Source organism: Melitaea cinxia, chromosome 14, assembly GCF_905220565.1.
Source record: "Melitaea cinxia chromosome 14, ilMelCinx1.1, whole genome shotgun sequence".
Taxonomy (NCBI): Eukaryota; Metazoa; Arthropoda; class Insecta; order Lepidoptera; family Nymphalidae; genus Melitaea; species Melitaea cinxia.
This window is the reverse complement of record NC_059407.1, coordinates 14751802-14775425: the sequence shown is the minus strand read 5'-3', so window position 1 is coordinate 14775425 and position 23624 is coordinate 14751802. Positions and strand designations below refer to the sequence as shown.

At 32.0% G+C, this 23624-nt stretch overlaps 2 protein-coding genes across 2 annotated transcripts in view; one reads left to right on the top strand and one right to left on the bottom strand.

Annotated features, from left to right (window-relative positions):
* The window catches only part of LOC123659963 (alanine--glyoxylate aminotransferase 2, mitochondrial), a 29531-nt gene extending 9234 nt beyond the window's left edge, over positions 1 to 20297 (top strand). The window contains exons 7-15 of the mRNA XM_045595118.1: positions 2530 to 2775; positions 3707 to 3748; positions 6767 to 6895; positions 8420 to 8579; positions 9642 to 9856; positions 14448 to 14554; positions 18849 to 18989; positions 19345 to 19659; positions 20144 to 20297. Coding sequence (XP_045451074.1) covers positions 2530 to 2775; positions 3707 to 3748; positions 6767 to 6895; positions 8420 to 8579; positions 9642 to 9856; positions 14448 to 14554; positions 18849 to 18989; positions 19345 to 19659; positions 20144 to 20270 — 1482 coding nt within the window. The 3' untranslated portion in view covers positions 20271 to 20297. The remainder of the gene's footprint in view (positions 1 to 2529; positions 2776 to 3706; positions 3749 to 6766; positions 6896 to 8419; positions 8580 to 9641; positions 9857 to 14447; positions 14555 to 18848; positions 18990 to 19344; positions 19660 to 20143) is intronic.
* LOC123659964 (ER membrane protein complex subunit 8/9 homolog) lies at positions 20238 to 23059 on the bottom strand. Its single transcript, XM_045595119.1, has 4 exons — positions 22762 to 23059; positions 22311 to 22460; positions 21835 to 21940; positions 20238 to 21296 (listed from the first exon to the last, which is right to left on the bottom strand). Exons 1-4 carry the CDS (start codon positions 22972 to 22974, stop codon positions 21115 to 21117), a joined length of 651 nt encoding a protein of 216 aa, XP_045451075.1. The 5' UTR covers positions 22975 to 23059; the 3' UTR covers positions 20238 to 21114.
* Between the last annotated feature and the right edge of the window lie 565 nt (positions 23060 to 23624).

The window sequence follows — 23624 nt, the reverse complement described above, 5'->3', positions numbered from 1 at the left end:
ACAGTCAATATCGACGGTGTAATCGTCATAAAGTGACTCGATTTTTAAATTGCAAGATTGTACACTAGTGCTGGTTTGATTATTAATACCTGTAACCTTTGAGTATGCATCGCTTCGGGGTAAACGCAGCTTATTACAAAGGCTCTCGCTAATGAAATTGGCGGTGCTACCATTGTCCAACAGGATACGGGCATTGCACTTCTCGCCTGCACTGTTGACCACCCTCACGAGCGCTGTGGAAAGCAAAACATTTGTACGAGTAGTAGGCTGTAAATTTAAGGTGTTTGCTGAAATCGAAACACTTTCAGATGTACTAGGCAATGGGTCCAAAACAGCTGGTATGTCTGTCCGCTCTATGTGCAATAAGGTATTGTGTTTGATTGAACAATATCTGCAATGTGAAAACTTGCATCGTTTTTCAACATGACCGATACGTAAACAGTTCATGCAAACTTTAAAATCTTTAGCCTTTTGAATACGTGATTCTATAGGTAGTTTTCTATAAGATTCACAGCTATATAAAAAATGTTTACCGGAACACATGGGACATTTAAATTTAGAGTTATTAGTAGAAGTATTCTTGCCTTTTGAATTTTCTGATGTAACAATGAAGCTTTTTGTGTTATTATTTTTCTCTAATTTATTTGTATAAAGTGTTTTATTGTGTTTAATATTATCCTGTAATGTTTCGAGTAAATCAGCTGTGTTATTTATAAATGTACAAAACTGTGATAAAGTAGGTGAATTATCGGCCAAAGTATTGCGGTACTCCTCCCACTTTCTACTGGTATGTAAATCCAGTTTTATAGACATCATATAAATGATGAGAGTATCCCAATGCTCCGTGGGTTCATTTAATGTTTTAAGGGCTCTTATATTTTTATTAGTGACGTCAACTAGACGTCGTAAAGAAACACTAGATTCCGTTGATAACGGTTCTACATTAAATAAAGCTTGGACATGGTTGTTTATAAGTAAACGGTTATTGTTGTACCGTTCGCAAATTAAATTCCAAGCGATGATGTAATTATCGCCTTTAAAATCTATATTTTTTATTATTTCTGCAGCTGTACCCTTTAGAGAGGCTCGCAAATAGTGGAACTTATTAATATCGTCAATACAAGTATTTTCATGAATAAGAGAATTAAACGTGTCTCTATACTCTAGCCAGCACTGATAACTGCCGTCAAAGTGAGGCAAATTAATTTTAGGTAATCTAATAAAATTGTTTTTAGTCCTACCTGTCATTGATGCTTCGGAACCGGTTACAGAACCTGCAGAGTCACGACGCTTGCTACCCTTATTCAGCAAGCTCCGAGCCACCGCAAGCAACGCATAATACTGCTCTTCGAACTGTGTCCTCATGGCGTAGGCCTCCTCCGGTTTATCCGCCAAAGTCTCGATCTCGGTCTGTAATTCGTCATACTCCGAGTACAAGGCATTATATTTGTCAAAACGGCTTTCTAATTCAATAATTTGCAATTCGGAAAGAATTTCGCAACTTTTTACTATTTCTAAATAATTACTAAAGCTGGTAAGCTTAGCCTTCATTGAGCTACGTCTCCTAATTAATTTGTCAGCCATTTTGTGAAGGAACTAATTTCACTGGTACATGCAAATAAATATTAACACTTAGCAACGCAAATAAAAGGAAGCAATATAAGCTAAATAAATCGCTTGAAAGGAATTGAATGACTTAGTAACAATATGTTCTATAGAAAGCAATAAATAATTAATGCAGGTGTTCAAGCACACGTGTGACTCGATATGACGGTCAAGGACGATTTTTATGATCTTAATAATAATTAGCGACGTTATGATTAAGCATTTAAAGTTCAAATTAGCCAAGCACTACAGCGATAAAAAAAAAAGGGAAAACACTCCGCTAAGCTACGCACTTTGAACTCGATAGAATGGCAGAAATAATAGATTTTAAAGAATGTATAAATACACTGGAAAAAGGAATTAAAAGGCCTAAGGAAAGGAAAAATTGGAACAACTCACACATACCCTTATCCTCATCCACAGATCCAGTGTAGACTTTCAATCGTCAACCGTAGACAGCGATGATTTGCACATTTAAACGAGACGGGTTCAAAGTCCGTTGTCCTTTGTGTATTCTTATTAGTTGTTTTAAAGTAATTGTCTTCGTTTGGGTTCTCCGTCGAAGGACCACTGTTGCTCCTCGCCGTAATAATAGATTGGGAGAAGAGTAAATATTTCGTGTTGTTCCTCGCCGCGGTGTCAGATTGGGAGTGTCTCGCCATGGCCACCGCCTGCGTCGCTGGGCTCGCTCCCCGCCCCGCACTCCGCAGACCGCAGACCGTTGATCGAAACGTTGTAGCGTAAACAATGAGTATGGATGGATGTTTGTAACTATTTCATGCAAAACTTGACTGATTGTAAGCGTGGGTCGTAGTTGGAGATCCAGATTAACATATAGGCTACTATATATACTATCCCACTATTCCCACGGGATAGGGAGTTACGCAGGTGAAACCGCATGTAAGCATATAATTTTTCCTTCAGGTGATTGAAGAAGAAGAACTTCAAAAGAATTGCAAAGAAATGGGAACGTATTTACTTGAAAAGTTGATGGACTTACAAAAGATTCACCCCGTGATAGGTGACGTTCGGGGGAAAGGGTTGATGGTGGGTATAGAGTTAGTTGAGCCTGGAACTAAGCAGCCACTGAATATGGAGGATTCTGGTACTATACGAGAAATGATTAAAGATCTTGGTGTTCTCGTCGGTTATGGTGGAAGATGGAGTAATGTAAGTTTGACAAAAAAAACCATTTTTAAATTTTTACAATATTCTAAAACAACTGTATATTTTCTAATATAGATAAGTTTAACATAGTACGTAAAACTCTTTAAATACAGGCATAAAGTTCAGGTAAATAACAAAATAATAATTGTGTTTCCTCGAAAACGAAAAAAATCGACTTCAATTACGTCGATAAGTACAACGTAGTAGGCGAAAAATAACGTAAGCGTAACTCGGCAGATTTCCATAAAATTTAAATGGGACCATATGACAAGCACCAGCTTTTGATAAACAAAAAATTGTCGAAATCGGTACACCTAGTAAAAAGCTATGAGGTAACATACAAAAATACAGACGAATCGAGAACCTCCACTTTTTTTAACGTCGGTAAAATAGGCTAAGCATTATTGAACTTGAAAGGACCGAATTAAAAAGCTCAGCATAAAATATTTAAGTGGATATTGTATAGGTAACACTTAAGCAATTATAAAAAAAAATAACTGAGGTAGGGCACAGCAAGAAATATACTGCTCAAATCTGGAGCAGCCCGACCAGGGAAGTACCTCGACCTTACAGAAGATCACAGCTAAGTAATACTGCTTTTAAGCAGCTCCTGTTGGTGAGTTAGGTGACCAGAGCACCTGGGGGGTTTAGGGGTAGAGTTGACAATGCACTTGCGATGCTTCTGGTGTTGCAGGCGTCTATAGTCTACGATAATTGCTTACCATTAGATGAGCCGTACGCTTGTTTATCAGCCTTGTTTTATAAAAAAAATCATCATTAACTGTTATACTTAGTCATTAATAACTTTCTAAAACTAACGTTATTAAGGAACTAAACTACATTTTATAAACCTATTAGGTTTGTAAAGTGCATGATAAATGTTTTAAACATTAATTATGCACTTACTTACTTTACTTAATTTCTTATTTTTTAGGTGTTGAGAATAAAACCTCCGATGTGTATCAACAAGAATGACGTCGATTGTGCTATTTCAGTTTTTGATAAAGTTTTCGACTTTTACAAGAAAAATAAATAGACTTCAGTTACACAACACTACGAATAATTATTATACATATTTAAACAAATAAAGCTTTTGTACTTTTTGATACTTGACTTTTTTTGCTATTTTTTTTTATAATACTAGCGACCCACCACGGCTTCACACGGTTGTAAAAACTATCAGAATTCCTCTACTATATTATACATATAAAACATTATACGTATAAAACTTCCTCTGGAATCACTCTATTTACAAAAGAAAACCGCATCAAAATCCGTGGCGTATTTTTAAAGATCTAAGCATACAGACAGCGTGAAGCGACTTTGTTGAATACTATGTAATGATGATTAAAAAAAATTCGTTGTCGAGATAGCGTGATACAAGTACCTCTACGGTTATAATGTAAAAATACTGTATTAGTACAATGGTAAAAAAATATTCGCGTATAAATTTCCATTTGGTATTTAATGATACGTTGCCAGACTCTACTAACGATTAACTGTAATAATTACTATAAGAATAATGAAAGAAATAAATGAAATTCATGTATACATCATGTGCAAACAAAAACTGGTCAACCAGAAATACTAACGGCTTAGACTTTTATTTAGAATCTAAATCACCTTTTAGTGATATCAATGATCTAAATTTTAGATTAACAATACTAAATCTCTCTTTCTTTTTCTCTGTTGATCTGCATTAGCACTTTGTGATAGCTATTTTACAATGTGACAATTTATATACATATTATTTTATGAACCCACTACCATAGCCATGTAATATGAGTATAGGGCTTGGAATACCGTTAAAAATTTGGTATCGTTAATTTGTCAAGGTCGGCATAACGTTATTTTTGGAGTAACGATACTTTAGATAACGTTATTTTTCACAGATTTTACCGTTATATTTTTTACCGGTAAAAACTCATTTAACGTTATTTTTAACGTTATTTATCTATACCGTTACTAATAATTGCTACTGTTAACGTTATAGGTAACGAAATTATTGCGCTCGTATAATGTATGAAAGAGGCAGATTAGATTTGTAATTTTCTTTATTGGTTTTTGAATTATTACAGAATACGCCATATATGGCGAATACGCCATATAATGATTGTTTAGTGTGCACATATGTGATCTATTTTTAAAACAATGATCAAAACTATGATGGAATATGAAATAAGCTGTTCGTTGTGTATTATTATTTTTAACAAACTTGAAAAAAATAAGATATTCTCAATTCGATTGAATTTTTTGTAATGTGTGTTACTTCATAATTTATTTTTATTGGGTGGACCGATTTCGATAATTCTTTTTTTAATCAAAAGGTGGTGCTTGTTACATAGTCCCATTTAGATTTGATCAAGTACTTTTCGAGTTATATCTAATAATGCGAATTTACATGACAATTTTTCGTCTATAAACGTTATTTTACTTGTCAATGTAGTTAAAGTTCTTTTTTTCTTTCGTTAGCGAGTAAACACAATTTTATTTATTATATTTTAATATCTCTGAATAAGTTGTTTTAATTAGCAACTGAATTCCAGTACAATAATAATAATCTATAGATGAAAAAATTATATAGGTATTTTTTCATTGATGGTCGTGCCTAATTTTATTTATTTTTGTTCGATCGCACAATTATAATCAAATCTAATGCCACGCGCTGTTGCCGCTCTTATCAATCCACATTGAGCGGCGCGGGGAGTTCAGCGCGTCGAGTCGAAGATTTTCTGCACGGAGCGGCAACGTCGTAGAGGTATCGATAAAAATTTCGTTAATTCGTGATATTAGAGGTAACGTTAGCAGTATCGTTAAAATCCTATTTAACGGTAAAATTTAACGTTAAAAAACGTTTTCGTTACCGAATTACCATTAAAAGTTTTAACGGTAAAAAAGGTATCTGCTAAAATTAACGCTATTTACCGGTACTTTATAATGGTAATTGGTAACGGTAACAAGCCCTGTTAATGAGTACTCGTAACCCATTCGTAACCCTAAGTATAAATTCCAGAATATAAGTGTATAATCTATGATTCCAGACGAGTGCGTAAATGTCAATTTTGATATCTGCTTCTTCTTCTTCTTCTTCTTTGGCTTTAGCACCCTTGCGGAATTGCCAGTATCAGAGTAGATGCTTCAATGTTCGGTGAGTATCTGATAATCTGACATTCTGACATTCAGTGACATTTGTACAAATCGCGAATTTGAACCTATTTCGAAGCTGCAAATCTATCGCTTTTATTTTTACTTATAAAAATCACTTTTAGTTACGTAAACACTAGGCAGAATAAAACAATTAAAAGTAACCTGGGTGATATAATAAAAGAACAAGACTCTTTCTTCTTTGAGCCTACTTTCAATTATTTAGGGAAAAAAGTCGTAGGGTATACCGAGAGTAGACTTAATTTGAAAAAAGATCTATATCTGTAAGAATAATACGTAATGATAAACATTTAATTACCTTACCTACTAATTGCACTTTTTTTTTCTTAGTCCAAATAAAAAATCTACTTATTCAACAGTCTTTAGTTATAAAAATAATAACATAAATACATAAAAATAAATTATCAGTATGGTATTTAAATGTCAAGAAGATAGTTTCTTAACAGAGGTAAGCTTTATTGTATAGTTTTAGAATAATCGTAAGTATAAAAGTTTGTTGCAACTACTAGCTTTATCATTAAAACAAAGGATAGAAAAATTTTATGCATAAAAAAATTTCTACTGTTTATGTAATTTTTTTTTTCATAAAGTGCTTCTTTAAAATTTAATCGTTAATCTTTAAATTGACTGTTTGAAGAACTGAACTATTTGAAATGTTTGTTAACATTTCAATTATTTGTCTAAATTATTGGACAAATAAATTGAAAAATAAAATAACAATTTTCATGAATTTACAAGTGATTAAATTTGCCATTAAAGAAAATTATTATAAAATTATAGATAAATTATTACTAAAAAGAATTGATAAGCTATTTTTAATACTCCATAGTTTACATCCAAAGTCATCAAATGTGAAGAAACAAAAGAACCCATAGTTGAATATGGGAAGGTGTCTAAATTTGAAGGATATCAAATAATATTGGAGAATACAATACTCTTTCCGGCCGGTGGAGGACAGGTACAGTAATAATAACTTACAAAATTATTTTGTTACAAAAAAAAAATTGTATTTCAGAACAAACCTTATAAATAATATTATTAAAAATGGAGGCTCCAAGGAAAAAAAGGGTTAATTTCTCTTCAAATTTTCAGGAGAGCCGTTTTAAGGTTCGTTTTTAATCTTCTTACATTAAAAATGAACCTTAAAATGGCTCCAACCACTAAAATATATAAATTCATCCCCAAATAAACCACCATCATTATATATGTAATCAGAATAATAGTTTTTACAAAAAAAAATCTTACTTTCCCCTATTACTTCAGCCTATCGCAGTCCACTGCTGGACCGAGGCCTCCCCAAGTTAGCGTCAGATATCCCGGTTTTCCGCAATCCTCATCTAGCCTACACCGGCAATCTTACGTAGATCGTCGGTCCAACGGGCCGGAGGACGTCCCACACTGCGTTTGCCAAGACGCGGTCTCCACTCCAGGACCCATCTGATTCAACGGCCATCGGTCCCGCGACACAGATGACCAGCCCACTGCCACTTCAACTTGCTAATTCTGTGGGCTATGTCGATTACTATCGTTCTCTCGCGGATAGTCTCATTTTTAATCCTAACTTTGAGAGAAACCACAAGTATAGCCCGTTCCATTGCTCGTTGAGTGATGAAAAATAGACGTTGGCCGATTCTCAGACCTACCAGTTATGTACACAAAATTTCATAAAAATCGTTCCAGCCGTTTAGCGACACGAGAATTTTATATATTACATAGATATATTTTTATGTGTTTGTGTAATAGAACTTTTGCTAACACCCCAATTTCAATGTATCATTTTATGTTATTACTAGCTGTGTCCTTCCGTTTCACACGTGTTAATTTTGGACAAAAATAGCCTATCGCCTTCCTCGGTAATTGGGCTTCCAGCAGAAAATAAATTGTTCAATTCGATCCAGTTGTTCAACCAAACCTTACAGCTTTATAATGTCAGTATACTTATAAAATTCTGTGTAAAAAAAAAATATTTCTTTCTTAACTCTTTCTATTTATGTGTATGTCCTTTTCCACCGAACTGCTAGGCATCGAATAAATCTGCACCGCTACGTTGTTGAAATCCCACGATCTCGCACTAAGCGCTTTGCTTCCTCGTTCCTATTACGCACCGCAAAAATTTGGTATGCCCTTCCGGCTTCCGTTTTTCCAACTAACTATTGGGTATCTTAAAATCAAGAGTGAATAGGCATCTTCTAGGCAAGCGCGCACCATCTTAGGCTGCATCTTCACTTACCATCGGGTGAAATCGCAGTCAAGCGCCACTCTAAATATTTAAATAAATAAAAAATAGCTTAATTGGCTAGAGCGCCGACACAGTCAGTCGGAGACGCGGGTTCGATCCCCGCTCTTGCGGTCAATTTTTGATATGATATTCAAAAATGTTTAGAATTCCTAATGTGTGGGCAACACAAAAATAAAACTGTACATATTAAATAAATAAATGTGTACAATCGATTCTATATGGATATGTACATTTATTTTTTAGCCCCATGACGTTGGCTGGTTGAACGACAAGGAAGTATTGCAAGTTCTCCGTAAAGGAGATCAAGCCCTACACTTCACCAAAGAACCAATAGAAGCTGGTAGTGATGTGGTTCAGAAGATTGATTGGGCGAGGAGGTTTGATCACATGCAGCAACACTCAGGTTCGCTCCTATGTATTATGCTGGTTATTTAAAAAAAACGAGTGTACTTTAGACCACACGACTGAAGTAAAACTTCTTTAGTTGCGCCTACAGTAATATACGAAACGTAACTCTCTCTCTTTCTATCTTCACCAACTTATATCTCCCTCTCAACTTCCGTTCGCCTCGCCCGATCACACTTTTCGTAACGCTCTCGTCACGTATTCACCAGCTTACTAAGTCAAGTTAGTCAAGCGTGCATAAAGAAGTTTTACTTCAAAAAATTTTCGTGAATATAACTGTGTTATTTTACCAAATCTTGTTCTAAAAATAACCAACAAAAAAAAGAATTATCCAATTTAGGTGAAATCGTTCGGAAATTATGCATGTTTCAATGATTTTCCTCAATCCATTTTCATTTATAAAGACTACATATTCTATATAGCAATAATCTTTTTAAATTGACATATAATCTAATACATTTTTTTTTAAATTGAACTGCAAGATTCACTTGATGAAATAATTCAGACTGTAATGTCACGTTAAGCAGACTTGTTTCTTCATATAGAATAATTGGAGCGTGTTATTCAACAAACTGCTCGCTCCGCTACAGGTTAGCAGGTAATTTGTTAACGGGTGTCTGTGATAGCAATCGTGATCAATAGCTTTACGCTGACCAGTAAGAAGACACACAAGAACGTATACTCGGACCGGAAATAAATATTTGTAGAAATATAAATTTATACCACAACGAGAATCGAACCCACGACGGCGGCGTTTAGGCGATTACTCGCACTATTACTCTAGAGCGCTTATCAAAAGATTGTTTAATTTATGTATTTTCGTTGTATTAGAATGAATACTTTTGTGCCTTTATTGTCCAACTACACCACCTACCCAATTTAGATAATAAGTTTTATTTTTATGTCTGGGTTGTCTGGGAGCAATGGCTAATTAGCCATAAGTTCCGCCCATTGTACTTCACAGTCTGTAACTATCTTTATGGTTTGTAATGTATTTGTGGTGTACAATAAAGTATAAAATAAATTAATATATAAACAATTGATAGTCAATAACACATAGGCCAACACCTCTTATCTGCAATATTGGAGAAAGATCACAAACTACCCACGACAAGTTGGTGGCTCGGAGCCGAGGAATCATTCGTTGAAATTGACTCAACAGTTATCAGTGATGATGTTCTACTAATTGTTGAAGAAACTTGTAACAAACTGATACAGTCGGCTATACCGGTTACAGTAAAGTTCTTGAAAGCCAACGACCCGGATTTGAATGAGGTAAAGTTTTATATAGTACTTAATATGCTCCTGAGGGGATTGGGGGGTAGGAGTGGCAACTACCTTACGATGCTTTTGGTGTTTCAGGCGTCTATAGGTTACAGTAATCGCTTACCATCGGGCGAGCCGTACGCTTGTTTGCCGACCTAGTTGTATATTAAAAAAATACTTTAAATTTAGTGATTTTTTATTTTAAGTTGGGGAAAGAAAGCCATCGTGCTCTCTAAATTTTATTTTAATTTCATTAACAAAACAATCAGAATATTTATTAAAGATATATATATATATATATATATATATATATATATATATATATATATATCAATTATTTACTTATTTATTTATTTATTTATTTATTTAATTAGAACCACCAACAGAATTGCATGTTTAAAAAATTTACAATTAGATATATGCAAAGGTATTAAGTATATACATATAATTCCTCTTAAAGGTAGTTACAGCATGCGCTTTAGACAATTGAGTCATCAGCATCAAAAGATTTTAAACATATAGGATTTAAATTAAAAAAAAAATACATACAAAATAAAGAACTAAATACATAACTATGACTATTATAAATTAAGATAAGTTAATATTAGTGCTACATAACTTTTGATTTGAGGAATCAAATGACTTTAATAGTTTCTTTTTAAATACAGCTAAGTTATCTGCAAAGATGTCTAATGACTTGTTTTTAACTGTAAATTCTCTGTAGAGCCTACTCAGTCTAGGGATGAGGGAATAATAACCGAGGTTTGTTCTCTGGGTTTTATAAGCAATTAGTGAAAGGGGATATCGTGGTATGCGAGAGGGAACGTTAATTGAAATTTTGCTTAGGAGTTCTGAATTATCCACAGTTCCATTCACTAGTTTGTGTAAGAATACCATATCAAGTAGCTTGCGCCGGTTAGAGAGTGAGTTTAACCGAAACTTATTTAGCCGTGAGTAGTAGGGCATTCTTTTGTCCTGTCCAATAGAATAAAATTGCGTAAACCGGCTCTGTATACTTTCCAATCTATCTTTATGGGTCTGGTAGTTAGGGTTCCAAATGAGCGTTCCATATTCTAGCTTACTCCTTGCTAATGTAGTGAATAAATTTTTTTTGGTTTTCAGTTTTTTAAATTGTTTAGAATTTCTAAAAATAAACCCCAACATCTTGCGTGCCGACCTGCATATGTTATCAATATGTACATTATAACGTAACTTACCATCAATAGTGATACCTAAATCGCGAACATACTCCAATTTCTGTAATTGGTGCGTACCAATAAAATATTTTCCCTCAACAAAAAATCGTTTACGTGTGAAAGTAATATATGAACATTTGGAAGGGTTAAGCTCCATTCCATTTAACTTACACCATTCGAAAACTCTATTGAAGAAGATATTCTTGTAAAGACTTAACGTCATGCTTATTTGTAATTTCTTTAGCAAGCTTTAAATCGTCAGCATAAATTAAACATTTGGAATTCTTGATGCAATTAGTAATGTCGTTAATGAAAATATTAAATAGTAATGGTCCTAACATTGATCCTTGAGGAACACCAGACACAGCGAGATAAAATAGAGAATTGTGACCTTTGATAACTACGTATGAGCGTCTGTTGGCTAAATATGAAGAAATCCAAGACAAAAGAGGCCCTCCTATGCCAAAAGTTGAGAGTTTTGCCACCAGCAGTTTGTGGTTTACCCTGTCAAATGCTTTTGAGAAATCTGTGTAAACTGCATCGACTTGTCTACACGCATCTATAGATGTTGTAACGAAGTTCATGAAATTAGCTAGATTTGTTATGGTAGATCTACAGTCAATAAATCCGTGTTGAGATTCTGAGAGAGCATGGTGAACATGGCGTGACAAGATTGGATGTAGCAAAGATTCGAAGACTTTCGATAGTGTCGAGAGTATTGTTATAGGCCTGTAGTTGGTTATAGATTCACGATCGCCATTCTTATAAACAGGGACTATTCTTGCTAACTTCCATATCTCAGGATAAACACCTGTGCATAAAGATTTGTTGTATATTAAGTGAAGTGGTAATGATAATGGAACAGCGCATTCCTTAATGAATAAAGGAGGCAAATTGTCCGGACCTGATCCTTTTCTTACATCAAGTCCTTTCAGCTTTCTGATTATATCCTCAATGGTAATTTTAATATTGCAAATGCTGCCTGAGATAACATTCAAGACATGTGAGTAATTTTGTGAATATTCACTCGAGTCATAGACTGATGCGAAGAAATCCGCAAAGAGATTGCACAAGCTAGAGCCATCAGTGGCAATTTTATCACCAAGCTTCATCTTTGCGGGATATGTATTTGTTGACTGCTTCATATTTTTTAGATGAGTCCAGAAACTTTTAGGATTTTTCGTCAAATTATCTTCAATTGATGCAATATATCTATCATAACATTCCTTCATTAACTTGTTACTGTCGTTTCTTAGAGATTCAAAATGAATTTTATCAAATTTGTTTTTGAATATTTTAAATTTTAACCTGTATTTATTTTTTTGTTTCAACATGGAAATTAGTTTATAGTTATACCATATAGGGAATTTACTGTTTTTACGTTTAGTCTTAGGAACATGTTTTTCAATGATTTCCCTCACTTTATTATAAAATATTGTGAGCATAGAATTGACATTAAAACAATTTGAAAATAAATTAAGAGCCATTTCACAATTTTACGCTCTGCAAGTTTAGGTAAATTTGGTCGCATCGCGCGAGTCGTACGAGCCGCGCGATCTTTGTGCTAGTACGTATAGTGTGACAACCAAAAGACCATCGTGATCATTTTCTGATGTATAATAAAAATTATAACTATGGTATAAAATGTTTTTTACATAATTAATTTGTTAAAAATTTCAAGTATGTTATATAACAACAGTCAATAAATTTAAAATAAAATAAAAAAAATCAATTTTATGAAACAATTTTTTTAAATTGATTTAGTTTTTTCAGTTTACGAATGAATCTAATATTTACGATATGAATAAAAAAGCATTTAATGACATCGACACCGACAAACATATTAATTAACAAATAACAAGACAAACAGATTGAAATGCCTATTTGTATTGATAGTGTGAGAAAAGAAAATTAAATTATACATTTGTTTACAGAAATTATCATTATATTATTTTACAGTCATTTTCGTAATATGTTTATTTTATTTATATTTTATTATGAAAGTATCAAATGCGTTTTATCCGCTATAACAACAGGCGCTTGGCGCGTGTGAGCGAAAGAGACGGCTGCGCAGAATTTGGCGTGGACCTTACCTCTAAGAGCGCTAGCGCTCGACTGATTTACCGGGCTTGATGCGTGGCAATATATACTATCTTTTTATTATTTAATATAAAATGTATTAAAAATAATTACATCTTTTAATTATTTTTTTTTTTGTATTCCTTAATGATGTAAGTTTACTTTGATGAAGATAGTTCGTTAAAATTTCTTAGTTTTCTAAGAGAAATATCGCTTTTAAAATTGTACTTATTTGGAAAATATTCGTAACTTTAAATTTTTTTTATCGTTTAATAGAGATACAAATGGAATAAAAATCTATGATAGTGGACAACAAAATTATATTCCACATATTATGATATTTTTTTAAAATGGTTTCAACGTAGAGGTTATTGAAAAGTAGGACTTCAAAGTATACATTGCGACCGTTTACCCAGGGAGGAGGCTGATGAAAAGGTTAATAATTTTATACACATAATATAAATCAAAATTCTGATCTGACTATGGACTACAACAAAGGTTGCTCTATTATATTTCAAGAATATAAATTACATTATTGCATCCAACACTGAAATTAACGACGTCAAAATATTACAATTTCGCGGATTGTTACCTATTTTTGTGAAATGGCTCTTAAGCCAAGGTGTATTATTTAAATCATTGATAATATTACCATAGTTTGCCTTATAGAAGTTTAATCTTTCAGTAGTCTTTTCATCTATATTAGCTAAGTCGCTTTGTTCAAAACTAACTAATAAGGGTGGATGGTGATTGTCAACTATGCTGATAGGGTTTGGGTATTTGATGACATGACCTAATAAAATGAATGTTGAATTGTTGTTTGTTTGTAAGAGACAATTTAACTTATAATATATTACCTTCAATTTCTTTTTTTTTCTATATAAAGAAAAGTAAATTTAAAATGAACAAAATCTACCAAAATATTTCTAACAGTAAAAAATAAAAAGGTTTAGGTGGACCAACAGATTTTAAATTATTCACTTTCTCTGACATAAATTTGTAATCTCACAAAACCATCATATTTAGTAGAGTCAATTTCAAAATAAACAAATTCAATCACTCGGATGTTGGCAAATCCTAGAGGAAGCTAGAATTCAAAAGAAGAAGAAGAAGAAGAAAATAAAAAGGACAAGCAATAAAGATAATAATATTATTTTATTCTTAATTAAAATAAAGATTTATCACTACACTTAAGTTACAAAAGTAAAGTATGTGACACTGAGCATGCCAAAAACAATACCAACCTATCCATTGATAAATGTCCCAAAATGATAAAAAAAAAAAAAATTAAAAATTAATTAATTTTTTTAAATATTTCCTTCCAGGCTCATACAAGGGGTCTACCTAAGGACTGTATGGATACAATCCGCGTGATATGCATTGGTGATGTTGATGAGAATATGTGTTGTGGCACACATGTGTCCAATTTAAGGTATGGGTAAACCCATTTAAACTTTTGTATGCATTTAGCCTGTGACATCCTATTAGGGGTCATTCAAGTATTACGTAAACGCCCAAAGGGTCTTTGTTTTGCTTACATGGGGGCAGGGTGGGTCTAGATTGTGGTTACGTCAGAAAAATTAATAACAACCGGGACCAACGGCTTAACATACTCTCCAAGTTCCGGTGTAGAACTCATTTAGAAAGGTTTATCAGGGTGGGAATCGAACTCACAAACCCCGGAGCAGAAAGCAGGGTCAGGGTGGCGCAGCTTGTAGGCCAACGGGCTAGTTGAAAAAGGTCCAGAAATAGTTTTTCTTAAATCTTTGTAAAGGATTTGTATAATAGAATTTTTACTAAAATTATAATTGAATCCCAAGAAGTTGTCTAGTATGTTGAAAATAGTATCTAAAATATACGGCTCACCTGATGGTAAGCGATTACCATAGCTTATAGATGCCTGTAACACCTGAAGCATTGCAAGCGCCTTGCTCACCCTAGCCCCCCAGAAGCTCTGGTCACCATACACTACAGGCTCAGCTTAGGTCTTCTGTAAGGTCGAGGTACTACCCCAGTTGGACTGCTACAAATTTTGAGCAGAAAATTTCCCGCTGTGCCCTTCCTCAGAAAAAAAAACCTAATAAAATGAATGTTGAATTGTTGTTTGTTTGTAAGAGACAAACAGACATTTCTATCTTACTTTTACTCATTCTATTCTTTTTTTGAAATAATTAATTTTATTTTATTGCCGGGTGTTTGTTAATCTTACTTTTACTTATTCTATTCTGTTTTTGACATAATTAATTTTATTTTATTGCCGGTTGTTTGTTAATAACTACTTTTGGTTTCGGAGCGTTTGGAAACAATTTATATTAATTTACTATTAACTAACTTAATTTAAATAAAAAAATGAAAGACATGTAACCGATTTGGAGGCTTTAATGTCTCTGCTTAACTACTACAGTCTTGGGCCTAGCGGATGTCAGGGGGGGCCGACCAGACGCTGAGTTTGCGTCTTTTTTTATTCTATGAATTATTTTATATATCTTATTCTATGTACCTTATTCTATGTATCTTAGTCTATGTATAATATATAAGGCGGATGGACGAGTCGTAATTATAACTCCTCCATCCCTAAGAGGAAAATTATCGGAAGGATCGATTTGAGATTTATTCCGATAATTTTAGTTAAATAATAAACATTTTGACAATTTTAGCCACATTACATAAAATATAATAATTGTGTTTGCTCGCAAACGAAAAAAAAAACCGACTTCAATTACATCGACAAGTAATACAACGTATATCGACGAAAAAATAGTCAAGAAACTACGCGTTATCAAAGATTACTCAAAAAGTAGTTATCAGATCTCGATAAAATTTATATGTGACTACATGATAAACATCAGCTTTCGATTAAATTAAAAATTATCAAAATCGGTACACCCAGTAAAAAGTTATTACGGATTTTCGAGAGTTTCCCTCGATTTCTCTAGGGTTCCATCATCAGATCCTGGTTTCCTTATCACGGTACCAAACTAGGGATATCCCCTTTCCAACAAAAAAAGAATTATCAAAATCGGTACATCCAGTAGAAAGTTATGTGGTATAATACAACGTAGGTCGACGAAAAAAGCGTCAAGTAAAAACGCATTATTAGATATAACTCGAAAAGTAGTTGTTAGATCTCAAATAAATTTAAATGGGACCAATTGGCACACACCACCTTTCGATTAAAACAAAATTTGTCGAAATCGGTCTACCCGGTCAAAAGTTCTGATGTAACATACATAAAAAAAAATAAAAAAAAATACAGTCGAATTGAGAACCTCCTCCTTTTTTGGAAGTCGGTTAAAAAAAGAAAAGACTTATAATTACTAGAACTAATGCTACGTATCTTAAAATTTCACTGAAGTTATCGTCTTTCTTATCATTAGAACACTTTTAATCACTGCACTATGTTTTAACGAAAAGGCCATATATGTCACTTCACCTAAACTTATTCCTTTCATGTTGAGTACACTTGGACTAGATAGAGTCATATCCGTTTTTAATTGGGATCTTCTTAGCGACATTTGATTCTATTAGAGCTCGGTGGTGGAAGGGAACTCCGTGAATTGCTAGGTCACAGGGTTCATCGATAGTCATCAGGTAAGTGCCAAATACAAATTGTTTACTGACCTCAGGACCACATTGCTTGGTCAGCGTTGTCTGAATTGCATAGGAATTGGTCGCTGGTCGACAATGAACAGCACGGTTTTACAAGTGGTAAGTACTTTATTCCTTTCGCCAAAAGGTAAGGATATTTAGGAATAATGGCAACAGTTTTGTTTTCTGATTCATGAAAAATTGGTAATGAATATATCTTAAAAAAAATTATAAATGTTGAATTAACAGGGTTATTAAAGTGGATCATGTAACAATGTCCTCTCGTTCAGATAAAAGCGCAGCTGCATCATCTCTTAGTCTACTCGTAAGCATTAAAAACGTAAAGATTTTATTCCTCGTTACCTATACCGCTCAATCACGTAATGACATTTTCGTAAATAAAGATTTAACCGTCTTTTATCACCACTATATAGCGGAATTAGATCTATAATTTCTTTTGGTATTAGTGATACGGTTGTTGTTGTCATGATTATAGAGTAATGAAATGATCAGAGGATGCAACTGGCTTACATATTAAATACTTTCACACGAGAAAAAAATCACACATAATAAAAAAAAAACACAAAATAAAATGATAATATAAATCAAATTAAAAAAATTAAACAAAAATTGTAAAATATAATTTGTAAATTTATAAAATGATATATTGTAAAATCGTCTTAGAATTTATTAGCATTTAAACTTGTAATATCAATTGAAACTTATTATATGTTTAATTATATAATAATTTAATATTATTTATTTTTTAATTCAATTGAAAATTTAATTTTATTAAATTATGTATCATAATAAACACTTACATATTATAACAATTTATTAATTTAATTAATTTTTTTTATTATTTTCTTAAATAAAATATCATGATACCTTAATATTATACCTAACAATTTATTAATTAAATTCATTCAATTCAATTTTAAGTTTATTTTCTTAAATAAAATATCATAACACTTTAATATTATAACAATTTATTAATTTAATTTATTCAATTCAATTTTAATTTTATTTTCTTAAATAAAATATCATAACACTAATATTATAACAATTTATTAATTTAATTTATTCAATTCAATTTTAATTTTATTTTCTGAAATAAAATATCATAACACTTTAATATTATAACAAATTAATTTCTATAAACAATTCGAAATTTATTTTCTTAAATAAAATGTCATAACACTTTAATATTATAACAATTTTTATGAATTTAATTTATTTCATTCAATTTCAATTTTATTTTCTTAAAAAAAATTATAACACTAATGTTATAACAATTTATTAATTAATTTTTATTTAATTCAATTCAAAATTTAATTTTATAAAATAAAATATGATAACATTAGTATTATAAAAATTTAATATTATTTAATTTCTTTAATACAATTCTAACTTTAATATTTAATTTAATGAAGTATCTATGTTCCTTACTACTCTATGTTCCTATTCTAAGAAAGATAAGTCCGAATAATTTCATACGGAGATATCAATTTCACAACGTTATAATGAGCAAGGTTTGATCTCAAAAATAACAATAACTTAATAACTTATATGAAAAATACAGGAGGATTACGGGAACAAGGATTGGCGAAAAGATTGACTCACCAAATGATCGCTACTCCCTATTGTCTTCTCTGCTTCTCGAGACACAAAAGAATATTTATTTGGTTCGAAGGATCTCTGCTCACGTAGAATATTCGCGTAATTTTTGTCGACGAATTTCGACGTCGGAAAAACACGAAAACTACGGAGGCTATAAAAGAATCCTCACCGGCTGCGCCACTTTTGGTTCGTTGGGGCGTTTGGAAACAATTTATATTAATTTACTATTAACTAACTTAATTTAAATAAAAAAATGAAAGACATGTAACCGATTTGGAGGCTTTAATGTCTCTGCTTAACTACTACAGTCTTGGGCCTAGCGGATGTCAGGGGGGGCCGACCAGACGCTGAGTTTGCGTCTTTTTTTATTCTATGAATTATTTTATATATCTTATTCTATGTACCTTATTCTATGTATCTTAGTCTATGTATAATATATAAGGCGGATGGACGAGTCGTAATTATAACTAACTTGAATGTGTATACAAATAATGTTTTTTTTTCTATAATATTTTCAGTCAACTGCAAATGATTAAATTATTAGGTGTCGAACCAGGGAAGAAAGGAAAAACAAATCTTAGGTTTTTAGTTGGAAACCGAGTCACAAAAACGTTTCAAAAAATGTTGGATAGAGAGAAGGCACTTACAGGTCTTTTGAAGTAAGTTCAACATATTTTTTTTTTTTTTTAGTAATAATACAGATAATTAAAAATTTTATTGTCAGTAACAGCATTATAAGAATTTCTAACATTTTTATTATTGATATAATTTGTTTGTAAGTGATTAACTTTTCTAATTTAAATTACTATGTAATGATTAACTTTTTTTTTATTTACTTGCAAAAGCCCTTAATGCGTACCTATCTGCTAACCAAAAATAAACTACTTAACTGAAAAAAATTCTTTCATCCGTAGATTGCTACGTTACTACTGACAATGAGTAACATAGGCTTGGTTTTAATAAGAAAAAACTGAACACCAAAAAACGGGTGAAAAGCTAGTTTTTTTTTTTCAGAAATGAACCATCAAAACACGAAGAATTGGTGTCTAAACTTCAGAAAAACTTAAAAGTTTCGAGTAAGAATTTACAGAACGTTCTGTCTGAATTAGCTCAATATGAGGTCAATAAAATAAAAAACACACAACCGAAACCGAAATTCGTGTTCCTTTTCAAGAAAGAGGCCAATCCGGATTTCAATAGAGCTATATGTAGGGGTTTAGAAAACGAGGGTATGTTTGTTTTTGTCGCTTCTGAAGATCCCGATAAGCCGAAAGAAGGGCAAATTATAATACAAAGCGAAGAAAGTGATTTTAAAGCTTTAGGACAGCAGTAAGTATTATTTAATAATAACATTGTTGCTAAAGTGCATCGTCTGTTAATTATCTGAATGTTAATTTCCTTAAATTACACATTTTTAAGTTGAGGTAAATAATGATTGTTTGTACGACTTCAATTCGCATACTTAGACTTAACTTAGGTTTGAAAAAATCTTACATCCCCTCACATGGGGTACAAAATTATCAAAATCATCCTTACTTATTTTTGGCCCTACATACATACGTAAATATATGAAACTTATTGAATATGATGTACACTCATTAAAAAAAGGGTACTAAAATATTATATAACCTTCCTCGGGAAATGGACTATCTAACACAAAAAGTATTTTTCAATTCGAAGTAGTAGTTTCTGAGATTAGCGCGTTAAAACAAAAAAAACTTTTCATACCATTTATTTTATTTATTATTAGTACCATACTTTTTATTAGTATATACTGTTCAAAATAAACAAATTACTATTCAATTTGTTCCAGAATAACGGACATATTAAAAGGTAAAGGTGCATTCAAAAATGGTAAATTCCAAGGGAAAGTCAGTGACTTGGGTGGTATAAATAAATGCAAGAAATTGGTAGAAGATTACTTTAATAATGTTGTATGATATAAATAATTATACTAACATACTAAATCTTGTTTTATTTTCGACAAATGAATGCTATACAAATACTCTTTTATCTAGTTATAATATGACAAACATTTACATTCACAGATGTCATTTAAATAATAAGTCTTCGAGTCTGTTTCCAGTTGTGGATAACGCTATTAACATATGCTTATTAAAGTACAATAATTAGCACAAATACATATTTTCTCATTACATAATTAATATAGACAATCATACCTGTTTGTACACACACATATATATATTTTTACAATTAATTTATTTTATAAGTAAATAACTATTTCATAATAAACACTACATAATAATTCACGAAATAATTCCAAACTAAACAAACAATATCCAAAGTCTTAAAATAAATAAAACAAAAACAATTCTCTTAAGAAAAGTTTTAACCATACATCTAACCTCTACCATTCCTAATTTTAACCTTTGCATATCAAAGAGGGTATATAAGGCTTGGTTATAATAATTAATAGTTACATACGTCCTAAATATAGCATTTTGGTACTTCCATCTTACAAATATTTTCTTTAAAAGTGTAAAACAAAAAGTTCTCTTAACATTTTTGACCCAATCAAGATATTATTATCTGCCTCTAGATTTAAGCGTCTAGAATTTATTGAAATCTCTTTGACTTAATCCAAAGGCAGATAAAGATTAGTCAATTTCTTTTTTTCTTGAATGAATTATTGTAGTGTTACTAGAACACATATAACTAAATGTGCCCCATTTCCAAAACAAGATTATAAAGCGCCCCATGCCCCAAACCCCGCCAAATATACAAACAGTTATATTTATTATAATTTAATATATTAATATTAACTTAATAATCTTTATCCTTACAGTCGATGGAATTTGATGCATTTATGCTGGCGATAAGTTTTTCAATACCTAGATTCGTCCAGTCTTGTGACAGGTCATCTAGATAATTGTCAAAGTCTATAAGATCTTTCTGGACCCCGCGCTGTAGTAAATGCGAAACTGTTTCCAATACATATGGAGTTTCTGGAAAATATATTAAAAAAAATATATTTTATAGAATAGGAGCAACAGATTTTAGAAGAAAGTTGCAGTTACAAATCAAGACTAGCACTATTGGGTTTTCAAGTGGTGATTCTATTTTTTATTTTTACCCGTGGCTTCGCCCGCATTGAAGGCTATGAAATAAGTATTAGAGAGAGATCTTTACCTTTTTTTTTAAATAAAAAGTATCCTTTTTTTATGTAAGTATTGATTAATGTTAACTTCCTTTGTAATTAAAAAAATCAATATCACTTCAGCCTATCACAATCCAGCGCTGGACGTAGGTCTTCCCAAGTTTGCACCAGACATTCCAATTTTTCGCAATCGTCATCCAGCACAATCAATATAAAGTTCACTAAATACCCATTTATCCTTTTAGCTGTTATACTTATTACTAATTATCATATTTTACATCCCGTATTGGTTTATCATTTTAAAAACAAAATAAAAGAGGTCCACTGTTCACCAAGTAGACAAACAGATAAATCAACTAATTCACAGAAAAACAGTATATACTTACGGAAGAGAACTTTGTTGGCATCTTTTGGCTTCCACTTGCCATCTGCAAACTTGTGCAGTTTTATAGCTGGCGTCTCCAAATGTTGCACTAACCTTTTATTGTCAATCTATATAAAAGTATAATTTTTATATTATTTTAGTTAAATAAATAAAAATAATTATATGAGCATTACTTCAAATTTATTTCTTTACATAGAACATAAAAATGTACTCATATTTCTTTTTATAATTTAATGATAACATCAGCTAATGCATACAACTCAAGACTTATTTGTGACTCTTATTGACATTCTTCGCTTATTATGAGTTTTACTATTATTTTAAAGTATATGGCAATTCTGAATAAAAAAGATTCTTGATAGAAAAAAATAAATTACAAAAGTAACTTATTTGTATATCTAAGAGAGGATTTATATTTCTGTTGTATATTTATCAGAACAACAAACTTAAAAATGTTCCTAATAAGGAGGTACTTACTACAATAAAAACAGCTGAGGGAAAGTGTTCAACAATCTTCTCGGCTATCTTTTGCCCTGGACACTTTTCCACCGTGTTATCTCTGAAATTCTCACAGGCAGCATAATAGCCAGCTATTACTCTGTTGTCAGCTTGCGCCATAGTTTCTATCTGTAACACATTACTTAATTAACAAACAAAGAAAACCACCTCACACTAAACTACCGTTGAGTAGGATTTAATCCTGTGTAGAGGGCACAGAAACACAATACATAAGCACAAATACCCAGACTATGGGCAAACACTTGTATCTATAGTGCCTATACAAATGTTTACCATGAGCGAGGATTGAACACTCAAACACTAGCGCAACAACAATGGCTGTAACCGCTGCGCCAAATGAAAAATTTTAACCTTACAAGGAGTTATAACTTAATTGAATAATTTATGAATAAAATCAAGTGAATTTTACCTGTGTTAAAGCAACCTCTGCCATTGGTGATAAGTAATGACTGTGGTGGAACAATGGCACTGTATCCACTATGTCTAAGTCTTGATTCTTAGCTCCAGATCTGATTTTATTTCCGTCAGCAAGGAGGACACCGTTCACAGCACAATGTGGATATTTCGCAGCATGTAGAATTAGTTTTGCATAGGCTGACGTTTCTAGAGATACTTCGCCCATTGTTACCGACTTCTTAATTAATATGTAAAAGATGGAATGTGAAATAAAAAAGTTATCAATAAAAATAATTGACCACTTAAGTTAGAAGTTTCAGTTCAGTTCTTTGCTTAATGGCTTTTAGTTGTGTCAGTTTGACACATATCATTTCGCCAATGTCACGTGGGATGGAGAACACACGACGGAGATTGTTATTATTTCGGTGGATTTGAGAATATAATTTAGTTAAATTTTGAAAATACACGAAAATAGTATGTATTTATTCACAATACTCTCAAAATGTACAAAAATATAAAAATATTAATAAGTATATAACATTGTACTAAATATATATAATTTTTTTGTAATATTTACAATTTAATTTTATTATATTTAATATATTTACATAAAAAGGAACACAGAGGACTAAACACAAACATTAATAAAGATTCAACATTTATAGGGCGGGGAACTTCAGGAGGGAGTACGTCATACAACGGATGAAGGAGTTTGGGGCAATTAAACAGGATATGGGATGGGGATCCTTCATCTAAACCGCATTCACAGAGTGAATGGTCCCGTACTCTAATTTTTGCGAGATGTCTAGGTGTGCACGCGTGACCTAAACGCAACCTGCAAATGGTCGAAGTGACCCAGCGATCGGCGTGTCTAAA